Genomic DNA, 16,210 nt, shown 5'->3' on the forward strand with positions numbered 1-16,210 from the left:
AAATCCCTTGAAATTGTATGTGAAACTGCAAACACATGTTTATTTTGGGGAAAAAAGGGCTTAGAAAGCTTTCATCAGATTCTCAAAAATGTCCAGTGACCTTAGCCCCCCAAACCATACCGCTTTAAGAAACTGGTTGTTAAATCTGAAGACAAGGACCACCATGCTAAGCTATATGCAAGGTGCTATCCTGGCATTGTTGTAACAACCAAAATTTCCTGAAGGCCCAACAAGAATTATTATTATGTCACATTATTAGTGGACTTTGAGAGATTTTCTAAGTCCCATTAATTATTCCATATCATTTCTTAACAGAAATGACTCTCAAACCAAAGAGTTACCCAAGAAAGTGATTATTTTTGAATCCCTTAAAACAGTGGTTCTCAACCTGTGGGTCACGACCCATAGGAACTGTATTGAAGGGACACAGCGTTAGGAAAGTTGAGAACCACTGCCTTAAAGTTTTCTATCACAAGTCCTCCATGAAGAAAAAACTTTGTCTAAGCCAGATAACTAAATCTGAATATACTAAAGTTTCACATAACTTTTTTAAATTTTAGAATTACAACAGCATTACACAATTCATTAGATCCTTAAATACAAATAAGGAATAAAATCTTTCAGTTTAAAAAGTCCATACTTCTTTAGACACTTAATTACTTTATTACCTTAAATGTAGTGGCTAGGAGTCATATTTTATTTTCATGGTAGGAATAATAAAATACCTACTGTTTATTTAGCACCTAAAGTGCTTTGTATACAGTGATAGGCACTTAGCCACATTACTAATTCTTACAACCTTACAGATATGGAAAATGAGGCTCAGAAAAAGTTAAGTAGCTTGCCTAACATCACAGTTAGGAAGCAGCAAAGTTACCATTTGAATCAAAACCCATGCCCTTTATGTACTGCACGATCTCTGCATTTCACAAAAATTGAGAACTAAGTACACACGTGTCTCCAAAGAATAGTAAGTTCAATTGAGTACTGAATAGGAATGAACGAACTACAAAAAAAGAATATCTAGAGCATAAGAGGGATTCACAAGTACATAATCAGCAGATATTAATAACCTGTGTCTTAGCTCCAACCCTAATACATCCAGGCAGGCCTACTCACATGCAGCTCCCATTCTGTAACAGTTTTTACAACCTACATTTTATATGTATAAAAGAAATCCCCCAAAGCAGCAGCATAAAAGAAAGAAAAATGGGTAGACTACAAAGGTAAAAATTTAAGTATTGGGCGGCACCTGTGGCTCAAGGAGTAGGGTGCCGGCCCATATACCGGAGGTGGTGGCTTCAAATCCAGCCCTGGCCAAAAACTGCAAAAAAAAAAAAATAATAATAATAAATAATAATAAAAATAAAATAAAATTTAAGTACTTTATAAGAAATTAAGTACATATTCTTTAGAATTGGGGAAGAGACCGCAAAAGAGAAAAAGAGGTTATTTTCTTTTTTAAAGGGAAGCCAGTTAGAAAAAGCAAATGAATGACAACAAAAATTACAGTATAGGAATATTCAGTACTAAGGCATGACATACATATGCAAAACAGTACATTTTCCTTTATAATCTTGCATCATTATTCTGTTTTAAAAAGCACAGTTGGGCTAGTAGATCACTGATTCCTAAGAACTGATCCACTGTAATTAGTAATTAGAGCAAAATTCTTTAGAATAGATTTTTAATCAAAATGTGGTTCCAAATATATTTAAAGAAAAAATATCTGGGAGGAAAGCAGTTAGAAAATGTAAAAGCACACATTAAAAATGTCAAAAAGTTGCTGCTATTTTTCATTGAGGTTGTTTATCAACATCTCCAACATCTTATCTATGGATTTAAGTTATTAAGATATTTAAAAGCTAACTATTCTTTTATTCGCTTCTTCTACCCACATTTCTTTCAGAAATTATAAAAAACATAGGAAAGTGAAACTGGATATCAGCACTGCTTTCATTGAATAATCTCACAAATGTAGAGAAGAGAGTACACGTTCCAGCAATAAGACTGAGAATGCCCACCCCTTCTCCAAGGACCTAAGAGGCCTATCATAGTTTGTCCCTACCTCTTAAATGGTTTTTTTTTTTTTTTTGTATTGCCATGTTATCATCTATTACTTTCCCGTTTTAACCTGTAAGTACAATGCTATCTAAAAACTGGAAGGGGCTGGGTGCATGACTCACAGCTGTAATCCTAGCACTCTGGGAGGTTGAGGCAGGTGGATGGCTTGAGCTCAGCAGTTGGAGAGTAGCCCGAGCAAAAGTGAGACTCCTGTTTCTATGAAAATAGAAAACAATAGGGCGGCGCCTGTGGCTCAGTGAGTAGGGCGCCGGCCCCATATATGCCGAGGGTGGCAGGTTCAGACCCAGCCCCAGCCAAACTGCAACAAAAAAATAGGCGGGCATTGTGGCGGGCGTCTGTAGTCCCAGCTACTTGGGAGGCTGAGGCAAGAGAATCGTGTAAGCCCAAGAGTTAGAGGTTGCTGTGAGCCGTGTGACGTCATGGCACTCTACCCGAGGGCGGTACAGCGAGACTCTGTCTCTACAGCGAGACTCTGTCTCTACAAAAAAAAAAAAAAAATTATCCGGGCATCGTGGAGGGTACCTGTAGTCCCAGCTACTTGGGAAGCCGAGGGATGAGGACTGCTTGAGGCCAAGAGTTTGAGGTTACTATGATGATGCTATGGCACTCAATCCCAGGGTGACAAAGTGAGACTCTGTCTCAAAAAATAAACAAAGAAAGAAAAAGAAAAATTGGAAGGTAAATCCCAGCACTTTGGGGAGGCTGAGATGGGAGGATTGCCTGAGGAGTTTGAGACCAGCCTAGGCAACATAGTAAAACCCCCGTCTCTACAAAAAACGGAAAAAAACTGAAAGTAAATCTGGAATTTAAGAAACAAAGTGAAGGGTTGTGGTGGACGCCTATAGTTCCAGCTACTTGGGAGACTGAAGCAAGAGAATCACCTAAGCCCAAGAGCTGGAGGTTGCTGTGAGATGTGACGCCATAGCACTCTACCCAGGGTGACAAAGTGAGATTCTGTCTCTAAAAAAAAAAAAAAAGAAAAAAAACATTGAAAATTTCAATTCTGAGCTTTTAAAATTGTAGTAATATATTTCAAACCATAAATATATACTTCATATATAAAATACAGATTTTTATCTACTAGATTAAAAAAAGGCTCCAGGAAATTACTATAAATTCACTCTTCTAAAACACTGAAAAATGAACTGAGCTGAGGAAAAGCTAAGATAGAAGTATGAGAGCAGAGCAGGACGGTTTAGTGAGCAGGCAGCAGTTTATTGGTTTCCTCTCAGCAGTGAAGCCTCCTCCTCTTGGGCGGTTTGCACTGTGACTGCAGCTGCGTACCTTTGGTGGTATCAGATATGCTATTTAACAAGGCACACATCATATCTCCCTCTAAGTGGTGAGGGTTTAGTATGTGAGCTGGCCTCTGAGTCTTCTTAAATTGATTCTCTAGCTCCAGAAAACCTTGATCTCCTGAGAGGATGGTGAAAGGAATTTGCTTGGGTAGTTGTTCATCTAGACGGCCAGCCTAAGTTAAAACAAATGGCATAAGTTGATAAAAATTAGCATGAGTTTCAAATCAAGTTATATCTATTTCATAATGAACACATCCCTGGAAAGGTAGATTAAGCTTGCTCCCTAGTCCCTGTCAAAAATCTCCTTCATAAATGAAATGTGCCACATTTAATCAGATACAAGATGCCATCTATTATATGATTAAGCTATTTTTATGTGCCATGAAGGAAAAAAGTAAAGCCAAAACAAAAAGTTCAATAGAATGCCCCTACATAAAGCTAGAATGCCGAAGGGCTATATGTTCAATGTAAAGGTAAATAAGAAATAAATCCGCCATGGAGAAGAGGTAAGCAAGGTAATTTGCATAATTTAATTCTGGCACTGGATAGAGGAGAAAAGAAATCTCTTAGGGTTTAAATCATAAACAGCAGTGAACAAGTTTACATAATAAATTCACATTATCAGTGCATACATAAGCCCGAAGGCAAGAAATTTCATTAAAAGTGGGTCTCAGGAAGAAGCAAAAGCAAATGCAAATTATATCTAGGCTAATGGGGATTGTCAGGATACTTTTCAATATTAATAGATATTAAAATGTGAAAGTGTCTTAGCATATATCAAATACAGTGTCATCGCTATTTGTAATTAGTAAATTATGCTACTCATAATTAGTAAAGTAGTAAATAAATATACTATGGGCTCCTGTCCTCACAGTAGTCACAAGGAGAACATGGTGTTGAAGGTTTTATGTAGAAATGTACTACTAAAGAATGATTTACACGTTGTCATTAAAATTCAAGTGAAAAAGAATATTCCAAGTACGGCCCAGACTCACAAGAGATTGTGAATAGAACAATGACTCACATGCATACATATGGCAAAATCAGCAGCATCTTTTCTTTTACTACAGCGAGGGTGAAGGAAGAAGCATCCAATTCTGTTCAGGTAATTATAGATCTTACAGTTGAGCGGAGGCTTCCAATTGGTGTTTCCTCCTATTAATTTAGAAAAGACATTAAATGATACTTAAACAGGAGAAGACAACACTGAAAACTGTACCAAGGGAAACATATACCAGAAAATTTTTTCTACAGGTAAAGTCCTAGATTAGAATATGGGAGAACTTAGTCCTAGTCTATGCTCTACAATCTTAGACCAACTTCCCTTAATCTGTCTACTCCTGTGAAAAGTCAGAGATATCAAGCAGAATCAAAAGTAATGTGTATGAAAATTCGTTGAATGGCATCAATCTATATGAATGCAAGCATTAGTGGTTTTTATAAATGGCATGGCTGTTCGGTGGATAGAAATTAGGAAAATCAGCAAAGCAACACTTACTAAACATTATACCAGGTAACATCCCAGTCAGCATGTTTCTACTATCATTAGTCCCAATCTTCCTCTTTACATGCAATTTCCTATCAAACATGAACTATATCAGATGCTCATTATATTAAACCTCTCTAAACCAAAGAACCCTTCCTCCAAGTTTAGTACATAGTTTGTAAAGAGATTTAGAAGAAGATGCGCACAAATGAACTGAAGAGGCAGTTAAAGCATGCTGAAAATAACATTTCTATAGCTAAGAAGCCAAAATTCAAAAGCTAACTCTGCTATTTATTCACTTTAAAACTCTGAAAAAAAAAACAACTAATCTTTGTATTTTGAAAGGGAGAAAACTAATAATCAGTAACAATCTTAGTACCAAACTGTAAGCCCGACACATTGTAGATATTGAATAAAGGTTTTTTCAATCTACATCAAAAGATCCACAAACTGGGTTACAAAACAGAGCTAACATCTATCATAGAGAGTTGTAAAGAAAAATAACTATACTGCAAAATAACAGCATTCCAATTATGTTCCTATGTTCTGTTCAGGAAATCTTTCAAATCATAACCTAAAGACAGAAAGAGGGATTTTTGCAAATGTTTTTCTTATTATCCCTACCTTGAAAACCCCAAATAAATGTTCCTTGGTTTAGATGCCCTGGTAGATGACCAAAAAAATTTGACCAATTATCAAAATCTACAAAGACTATATGAGTCATGGTTCGCAGGTAATCCAAATCCGGAAGTTCAACAACTTCTTCCTCTGGGAAGACAGAAACATTAACATGCATTCAATAAGAACTTACAAAAATCATTCTAATTTTTCAGATCTAAAAGATATTAACCTTGCAAGTTGTTTACGTCTAAATATCTCTGTGAAATCCAAATCCATATATGACATAATGTACGCTTTAATCACATAAAAAATATTCCAAATATTTTATAAATTGACTTATAGAGCCTTTTGCAAATATTTGCCATTGACCCTAAGGCTTTTTTCTTTTCTTTCTTTTTTCTTTTAGCGACAGGGTCTTGCTCTGTCACCCAAGTTAGAGTGTAGTGGTTGATCATAATCATAGCATACAGTAACTACATACCCCTGGCCTCAAGTGATCTTTCTAACCCAGTCTCCTGAGTAGCTGGGTCTATGGATATGTGCCACCGTGCCCAGATAATATTTTAAAATTTTTTGTAGAGATGGGGTTTCACTATGTTGCCCAGCTAGTCTCAAACCCCTGGCCTTACACATTTCTCCAGGTTTGGCCAACCGAAGTGTAGGGGTTACAGGTGTGAACCACCCGTGACTGGTCCTATGGCATTTCAAAAGTCACTAATGGAAAGAATTAAGAAAATTAATTAACTGGAAGAACTAGAAACCAAGTTTTAAGAAAAAAATAGCCAAGAACTTGCACCATCCACAAAAAATTTCAAGGTTACCCATTAAAAACCTTCCTGACACCAGAATTTGGTTCTTTTCCTAATCTGGACTGATTTATTAGTAGCCTTCGGGTTCTATGATTAAACACCCTAGGGAGCATAATAAATAAGATAACCTATAGCTCTGCTGCTACAAAGTGGTGCTGGAAATAGAGGACAGTGGCACACTGGCACCTCTCATCATAAATCTGTCTTTCATCTTCCCCCATTCTCCAAATCTCATTCATCCCCCATGACACTTTGTTTCATGTCTCCACTTTGACAAGACCTTAACGTTTCTAATAGCAGCAATTAATTAACATTAATATGTTATATTAAGATGAACAGTATCTACTCTGCCTAATAGTGATTTTCTCAAATATTCCACCCTTTCCATTTCCAAGCCACCTTACATCGTTTCTCTAAGTATTCAGTAATTCTAGATTGAGATAATACAGTCATCTTCTATCAACCATAAACCTAACACAAATTCCCAAAAAGTAATCAGAAGAGCAAAAGAAAAACAAAAAAATAAAATAATGTGACTGTGATTTCATTGTTTGGAGTAGAGTTGACTAGGTAATGCATAATTCAATCCTTTCTCACTGAAAACACACCATAACCAAAGATGATGTTGAGATCTACATATGTTAATAAAGCAAGCCTGTAAAACATCAATGTTTCATTAAAATATTGGGTGGCGCCTGTGGCTCAAGGAGTAGCGCGCCTGTCCCATATGCCGGAGGTGGCGGGTTCAAACCCAGCCCCGGCCAAAAACCAAAAAAAAAAAAAAAAAAAAATATTTCACTAGCTAAAATTTTCACCTATTTTCACTGTCTCCCCACTACACTGCACACTGATATTTAAAAGGATATAGACTTAAAATTATACCCTAAAAAATTATACTTTCAAACAAAATAAAAACATAACATTCTTTCAGACTTCTTTAATTCTGTCACATGGAAGAAGGAAAGTCCAGAATAAATACAAAAAAAGGAAATTCATACCTCAATTTTCTCCCTCGTTTCTTGCTACCACTTTTAACTATACTTCTAATTGTTATTTCAACTATATGTTAAAGGTTTGCTTCCAAGAAAATCATAACAAAAATATTTAATTCTGAAATGATCTTTAATTCCTTATGCTAAATGATAAGGCCAAATAGAAACAAAATAAATCATTTGATTTACCTTTCTAGTGAACCCAAATACATGAAAAAAATCTAAATAATAATAATGTCCAGGGTAGCTTTCAAATCTAACTTTTGGCAAGACTATCCATTTCCTTTATTTTCAAAATCCCCTCATCTTTTATAAAAGAAAAAATTAATATCCCAAATACATATTATTTAAAGCCAAACACGTATCTTTTGTCCCCTTAAGATAGAAAGTGTATAAATCAAGTAACAAAAATACAAATCCCTAAAAAGTATATGCCGTAGTAATTAGCTAACACGTGGTTCTATCATGTTTCTTGCTTGAAAATTAAATCATTAACTTGCACAAAAATGGTAGGTACACTGCATCTAAGTTTTTATGTGAAAATTTAAAACGTGCAATCTGCATGTAGGTGTAAAGCCATACCTATATTCTGACATCGTACGTCGTTCTCAGCTCCTTTCTCCATGTCTGAGTTCTTTGGATAGCTGACTGACTGTTTCAGCCTTCTCTCTGCATGGGAGGCCGTGGCAGTAAACTTGTATGGGCTTGCTTTTTCAGATCCAAAATGAGCCACACTGGGCTTCTGTAAGAAGCAGTGTTTTCTATGGAAGTGCTGCTGTGCACTGTCAGGGTCGTGAAATGCTTTGGTGCAGGTGCCACACTTGATCACATACCGCTGCTCCTCCTCAGCACTCTTTTCTTTTCCATGCACCTGATGGACATGGGTGTTCATGTCAGCCACATTCTGTGTTGTCGCTGAACACAAACTGCAGCGAAACCACAGTTTACCTTTCTCCAGCATGATTTGGAGACATCTACTATAATCTTCCTTTCGGTTGACTTTACAAATGTAACTCTCACGGCAACCACAGGTTAACTGGTTACTGGTCTCTATTACTGGAAAATCAGCCTCAGTTTTAATTGAAGTTTCATTTTTTTCTGACACAAACACATAATCTATGCTGTGATGCTCCTTATAATGACTCAAAAATGCTTCTTCCATATTAAAGATACGATCACAAAGCCCACAAAAGTATTTAATCTTTATCTCATTGTCATGCTCATCTTGGCAATGTCGGTGCAATGTTTCTATCTTGTGAAAAGTTTTTCTGCAGTGGGCACAGCTGTATCTATGAAACCTGTGACTCGCCAAAGACTTGCAGTGCTGCTTTACACACTCTTGGGAATCAAACATATCTTCACAGATTCGGCACTGCCATTTGCCCCTTGGACGACTGTTTGCCAGGGAATGATCAATAATAGTAATAGTTGAAGAAGGCTTATTAGCAGTCAAACTACTCACCAGAGTCGTAGATGATGATGGCAAAGTTTCACCTTCTACCTCATCCATCTCATAAAAATATCTGTGTCCATTATGAAATTCAGTCACATGAGCCATGATAGTATCTTTCCTCATTAATTCCTTTTTGCATGTCCGACACCAGAAATGAAAGTTATTTAAATGTGCCCCTCCATGAATCCGGCTCATGTGTAAACGAATGACCCCTGAATCCTCACACACCTTTCCACAGACCACACACTTGTAACCCATTGTGTTTGCTGAGAAAACATGCTTTTCTACAGCATCTTCACTTGGGAATCGTTGATTGCATTCACAAAACCAGGTTTTAACTATTGGCTTTTCTTTTTGGACAAAAACTACACCTTCATGGCTTTTATCTTCTAAATTCATCTTCTTTTTTGGAATGGCACTGCAATCCAGTGAGCTAGATTCTTTAATACACATAGTTCTTTTAAGGGAAGAAAATTTTGATTGATCTAACAATAAATGCAAATCAGAAGGATGTTTGTTCCCTTCGGTGATGTGGCAATAAAGTAAGACTGATTCTTCCACTGAGTTAATCACTCGAACTTTGTGTCCTGAATTCTGCTTGTGATTTTCGGTGCTGGTTTCATCCACAAAAACTTGGTTGCAATTAGGACAATAACCTCTTAATATGAATTTCTTTGCAACCTGGGTAATGCTCTTTTCAGCTACAGCTACAGGACCAGCATTCCGACAACGAACTCTAAATTGGATAAAAACATAGACTCTTTCATAAATATTTTCAAAATGTATCATCACTGCATTTTACTGCAGGAATTATAAAATAAACAACATATAAATAAGCACTAACAAATACTTTTCAATAAATAAGTATGTAGATGATATAAGGATATCTCTATCATCTCAAAATGTGAGTAAAAACCTACATTTGATCTATTTTTAAACAAAATACACACACAAAAAGAACCAAAACCAGATTCAAAGACACCTTTTTAATTCAGGCAAATTTTACAAAATTTTATAAAATGTTATAAAATCTGTATCAAATGCACTGATTTGGACCTTATCAGACAAGCAAATTATTAGATTATCATTGGTAATTATATGAAGGGACATGCTGGTAAGATTTTAGACAACCTAATACCTACTCTTAAGAATTGATTAATTTTTTTGTCAGGAAAATGCCATGCCCACTCTCTTCTGCACTAGAGAACTAGGCTCAATAGAACTGTACACTATTCCACAAATTAACTCAGAACTCAGACTAAATCAACTTCCTTAAGGAAAGGAACAAATGTGCTTTAACTGTCTTAACTACTAAACTCCAAAGAGAAAAGATGTGTTACATTATATATATATATTTTTTTTCTTTTTTCAGACAGAGTCTCACTATGTCACCCTTGGTAGAGTGCCATGGTGTCACAGCTCACAGCAACCTCAAACTCTTGGGCTTAAGTGATTCTCTTGTCTCAGCCTCCCAAGTAGCTGAGACTATAGGTGCCCACCACAACACCCAGCTATTTTTATTGTTGTTGTTGTTGCTGGCCCAGGCTGGGCTCAAACCTGCCACCTTTGGTGTATGTGGCTGGCACCGTAACCATAAGAGAGGAAAATTATTTATAACAGAATTAAATTGGAAATGAGAACAATAATACAAATCCTTAAATGTTTAGAAATTAAATCCCTAAATGTAAAATTTCTAAATCTTTAGATGTTAACACATTTCTAATAAACCTAGAAATAAAAAGTTTTTATAGCATATTTTTAAAATGGCTTTATTGAGATACAATTCACATACCACCTAATTCATCCATTAAGGAAGTATAATTTCAATGGTTTTCCATATATTCACAGATATGTACAACCATAGCTATAGTCAAATTTAGAATACTGCATCACATCAAGAAACCCCATACCCTTCCACGATCACCTTCCTTTTCCCCTATGCTCCCTACCCCCAGGCAACCACTAAGCCCTAAGCAACTACTTCCTGTCTCTATAAAGTTCCCTATTCTGGGAATTTCATATGAATAAAACCATATAATAAATGGACATACTATGACTGCCTGATTTCACCTAACATGTTTTCAAGTTCTGCAGGTTTGTAGCATGTATCAATATTTCATTCCTTTTCATAGCCAAATAACATTCCATTGTATGGATATAATGCATTTTTGAAATCTATTTGTCAGCTGATGGACATTTGGGTTGTTCCCACTTGTCGACTATGATGAATAATGCTGCTATAAACAAACATACAAGTTTTTGTGTGGACTTATGTTTTAATTTCTCTTAACTGTATACAAGGAGCAAAAATTGATGGGTCATGTGGTAACTCTAAGAAAATTTTTTTCTTTTTTTGAGACAGAGTCTCAAGCTCACAGCAACCTCCAAGTCTTGGGCTCAAGCGATCCTCTTGCCTCAGTTTTTTTCTATTTTTAGTAGAGAGGGGGTCATGCTTTTGCTCAGGCTGGTCTCGAACTCGTGAGCTCATGAAATCCACCTGCCTCAGCCTCCCAGGGTGCTAGGATTACAGGCATGAGCCACTGCATCCGGCCAAACTATTTTTAATATGATGAAAATGAAAACAAAAACTTATCAAAATCTGTGGGATGCAGGAAAAAGCAGTGCTTAGAGACAAATTATATTTTTAAATGTTTATACTGAAAACAGATCCAAAGTTAATCTAAGCTTCTACCTTAAGAAGCTAGAAAAGCTTCTACCTTAAAAAGCTAGAATTAAACTCAAAGTATAAAGAGTAGAAATTAATGAAAAAGAAAATGGGCAAATAACACAGAACCATCAGTGAAAGCAAACACTTGTTTTAAAAGTCAATAAAAATTTGAGATAGTGTATAGAAATAAACATAAAAAACCAGAATGAAATAGCATATTATTGAAGCATGAACAAGAAAGATTTCTCCGGACACAGAAGGCATAATCATGAAAAAAGAAAATAATAAAATACACTTAAAGAGATGAAAAGCTCTGACTCATAAAGACATAATTAACAATATCAATTTGCAAGGTCACAGACTGGGAAAATACACTCATAAATATTTGTATATTCTAGAAATTCCTATATTCTAGATACAAATCTGACAGAAAAATTTTATCTGAAATATATAAGGAAACAGCTCAATTCACTATTATAAAGGCGAACAATCCAATTTTTTAAATAAGCAAAAACCATGAACCAACATTTCATAAATATTAAACAAATGGCCCATGAGCTATGAAAAAGTGCTCAACATCATTGCTAATCAAGAAAATGCACATAAAATCCACAATGAGACACGAGAATAGCAAAAATGAAAAAGGTAAACCGAGGTGACATCAAAGGTAACCAAGAATCAAGTATACCTAGAACTCCCACATCCTTTTAGTAAGGCTGTAAACTGATACCACATACACCACTTTGGAAAAGTGTTTAGTGGTTTCTTACGAAGTTAAATATACATCTACTTTCGAACTAGCAATTCTACTCTTAGATGTTCATTCAAGAGAAATGAAAACATGTCCACAAAAGGACTTGTATAAATTCTTTGCAACAACTTTATTCACAATAGGTCTAAATTGTACACAATCCAAATGTCCATCAGTATGAGAACTGATAAACAAATTGTATTACATTCATACAACAGACTACCACTTACCAATAAGAAGGAATAAGGTACTAAACAATATAGATAAATCTCACAGGTATCATGACAAACACAAAAGAGTACATACTATCGAATTCCATTTACATGGAAGTTCTAGAGGAGAAAAAGTAATGTAAGGTGTAGAAAATACCATAAGAGAGACGCCTGTTTTCGTGGGTGAGGAGGTGGGAATGAGCAGGAAGGGACATAATGGAGCAATGGATGTTAGGATGAGAGTGTGGGTTGAATAGATGTATCCATTTGTCAAAATTGTAAAAGTTAAAAAGTCTGTACACTTCAAGGCATTTAAATTCTATCTCAAAAACAAAAAAGTTTAAAAAATAAAGAAAGTAGAGAAAATATTAGAAGTATAAATAAAACAAGAATGCTAGTGTTGATAATTACTAAAGCTGGGTAATGGGTGTTCATTATACTATTCTGTTTACTTCTTTTTTTTTTGTGACAGAGTCTATGTCACCCTCGGTAGAGTGCTGTGACATCACAGCTCACAGCAACCTCAAACTCTTGGGCTAAGCAATTCTGTTGCTTCACCCTCCCAAGTAGCTGGGACCACAAGTGCCTGCCACAACTTCTGGCTATTTTTTGGTTGTAGTTGTCATTGTTGTTTGGCAGGTCTAGGCTGGATTTGAACCCGCCAACTCCGGAGTATGTGGCTGGATCCCTAGCTGCTTGAGCTATAGGCGCCAAGCCTATTCTGTTTACTTCTATAGCTGAAATTTTTCGTAATAAACAATAAAAATAAAAGGCAGACCAGGTATTGAATTCATGAAACACAAGTCTGCACCAGGACTATTAACCATTATTTTATACTGCCTCAGTTTTATTGAGAATATATTTTACTTGAAGGTTTGTGAAAATCATTATTTCACAAATGAAAGTGTGTCACTTAGTAGAAAAAAAATTTTTAATGTATTTTAAAGAAAAAAAGAAGATCCCTAAGAAACATAGCATTTAAATGCAAACTACAGATTTGTTTGGATCATGATTTCAACAAAACAACTTTTAAAAAGTTCATGAGATATTTGGAAATATGATAACTGAGTATTTGACTGAGTATTTGATACTAAGAAACTATTCATTTTTTAAGGTGTGATAATGGTAGGACAGTTACATTTTCTTTTACAAAGAAGAGTCCTGGCTCAGTGCCCATAGCATAGTGGTTACGGTGCCAGCCACATACACCAAGGCTGCCAGGTTCAAACCTGCCCGGGTCAGCTAAAATAGCAATGACAACCACAACAAAAAATAGCGGGCATTGTAGCCGGCGCCTGTAATTCCAGCTATTTAGGAGGCTGAGGCAAGAGAATCACCTGAGCCCAAGAGTTTGAGGTTGCTGTGAGCTGTGATGCCACAGCATTCTACCAAGGGCGAAAAAGTGAGACTCTGTCTCAAAAAAAAAAAAAGTCATTATTTATAATACATACTAAAGTAATGACAGATGAAATAAAATGATGCCTAGGATTTATTTAAAAGATCACTTGTGAGAATAAGACCATAAAAGAACCGTGACTGTCATGTGTTGATAACTACTGATGCTAGTTGGAAAGTACCCTGGGGTGTGATGAAAATATGTCAGATGGTATATAAAACCAGTGTATGATACCCCATGATTGCATTAATGTACACGGCTATGATATAATAAAAAAAAAAAGAAAGAAAGAAAAGAAAAGTACCCTGGGGCTTATTATACACTGTTCTCCCTACTTTCCTGTATTGCTTACAATAAAAGGACAAAGAAAAAAATCATACTGGAATTCTTCATGATTACTTAACAAATCTGAACGTTCATAGAGATTTCATCTTTCACATGTATATGATATTTTTCATTCTGGCTGATTTAAAGCCAAGGTTCTATTTTAACCTTCACCTCCCCTCCTCACAATTACAGAACACACACAGAAAAAACACACAGTGTAGAACTGTTAGCTTGTTTTACATGACAGCAATATCAATATATCCACTTTTTCCACGTCTGTAACTTTTCTCACTATGCTAAATTTGGTTAATTTCCAAGGAAATGTATATTCTCTTTTTAAAAGGTGAGAGACATGGAATAGAAAAGTATTTGGTGAATCCTCTCACTGGTAAATGGCTCAGTAGGATGGCCTCACAGCACAAGACTAAACATGTACAAACCTGAAATGGGCAGTGAGCTCCATGTGGGAATGCAGCGTCTGGTGGCAGGCAACACACTTAACTTGAAATGGAACATCTTTGCACAGAGAGATCAAAAGTTTCTTCGCAAAAGATGGAAATGATATTGGATGTGCTTTTCCCTTGTCATCTGAAAGACACAACAAACTGTAACTTGCAAAGCTATCTGAGTACAGAGTGACCCAACCTTCCTCTCCTTTGCTTTTCCCAACATCAGTTGGAATAAGTAAAAGAAGAGAATCATTAATTTACTAAAAATCTAAGGGAAGCCATTTTTGGCCTTGAATACAAAGGATACCTTACAATCAAATTAAAATTTGCTTCTTACATGCAGAGAAAACACCCAACTTCCTAGATAACATGTATATAACAAAAACATTATCTGGAATAAATGTTTTCTTCAAAGTTTCACTTTACTCCTCAAACTTTAAACTTTACTCATAGGTACAAATAAATAATGACCATTTTTAAAAAAATAAGAATTGAGATAAAAGTCTCTCACTTTTAAAACTACTATGAGGAAAAGTAACCAAGCAAATGGTCTGAGAAGTATGGTAAATCAGCAAAGATTCAAGTATTTAATAATTTTCAGAAGAAGACAGAGTATTAACATACCACCCAATTTAAAACTCTGATGGAAATGATTCTTTTCAGACATATGCTTCAAACACTCATCCTTGCTGCTAAAAAGAAGGAAGCAATTTGGACACGCAAAACACTGAATAATCTGAGGAAGAAGGTCATTGTTGTGTCCATCATCTGTGGTTTCCTAAAATATAAAGCAAAGCTGTATTACAGATAACTAAAATTTGTACTCAACTTCCTAAAATCAACTTCCAAAATTTCCTATTATTTATTTAAAGTATCCTATATCAATCTGTAACATAAAAACTTTTCTTACCTAATATGAATTACAGAACTTTTGTCATAAACAAGGTCCTATATGTAAAATTTTTATTTTTTCCTCAAAAACAAATTCTGACTATCTTTCTATAATAATAAATATACATTTGTTTTCTACCCTGTTTCCCCGAAAATAAGACTTACTTACAGGAAAGATAAGACGTCCCCTGAAAATAATACCTAGCGCATCTTTGGGAGCACACCTTAAAATAAGACACTGACTTATTTTCGGGGAAACAAGGTATATATGTTTCATTTCTTACATACAGATTCATGTGTCATATTATACAAGTGTATAAATGTAATCACACCACTTATACTTTTTCTAATGTTTTGTTTTGTTTACTATACTCTGCAACCAGTGTTTACAATACTCTCCCATAAATTTCTCCATGCTTAATCACAAAAATACGTGGAAATGAATGCATAAGAAGAATGCTATTGTTGGCTCAGTGCTTGTAGCACAGTGGTTATGGCACCGGCCACATGCACCAAACATGGCGGATGTGAGCTGGGCCCAGGCCAGCTAAACAACAGTGACAACTACAACAAGAAAATAGCCAGACGTTGTGGCAGGCACCTGTAGTCCCAGCTACTTGGGAGGCTGAGGCAAGAGAATTGCTTGAGCCCAAGAGTTTGAGGTTGCTGTGAGCTGTGAGTCCACAGCACATTACCGAGGGCAACATAATAAGACTACCTCAAAAAAAAAAGAATGCTATTGTTTTATCAAATATGATTTTATAGGCTCCTT

General features: G+C 35.7%; 1 protein-coding gene across 3 annotated transcripts in view; it reads right to left on the reverse strand.

Annotated features, from left to right (window-relative positions):
* ZNF451 (zinc finger protein 451) overlaps nucleotides 1-16,210 on the reverse strand; it is an 87,653-nt gene that overhangs the window by 11,868 nt on the left and 59,575 nt on the right. For all 3 annotated transcript variants that reach the window (XM_053600940.1, XM_053600941.1, XM_053600939.1), the window contains 6 exons: nucleotides 15,172-15,325; nucleotides 14,539-14,686; nucleotides 7,874-9,480; nucleotides 5,494-5,637; nucleotides 4,408-4,538; nucleotides 3,370-3,556 (listed from right to left, as the gene is read on the reverse strand). In XM_053600940.1, coding sequence (XP_053456915.1) covers nucleotides 3,370-3,556; nucleotides 4,408-4,538; nucleotides 5,494-5,637; nucleotides 7,874-9,480; nucleotides 14,539-14,686; nucleotides 15,172-15,325 — 2,371 coding nt within the window. The remainder of the gene's footprint in view (nucleotides 1-3,369; nucleotides 3,557-4,407; nucleotides 4,539-5,493; nucleotides 5,638-7,873; nucleotides 9,481-14,538; nucleotides 14,687-15,171; nucleotides 15,326-16,210) is intronic.

The sequence above is a fragment of the Nycticebus coucang genome, chromosome 9 (assembly GCF_027406575.1).
Source record: "Nycticebus coucang isolate mNycCou1 chromosome 9, mNycCou1.pri, whole genome shotgun sequence".
Lineage (NCBI taxonomy): Eukaryota > Metazoa > Chordata > Mammalia > Primates > Lorisidae > Nycticebus > Nycticebus coucang.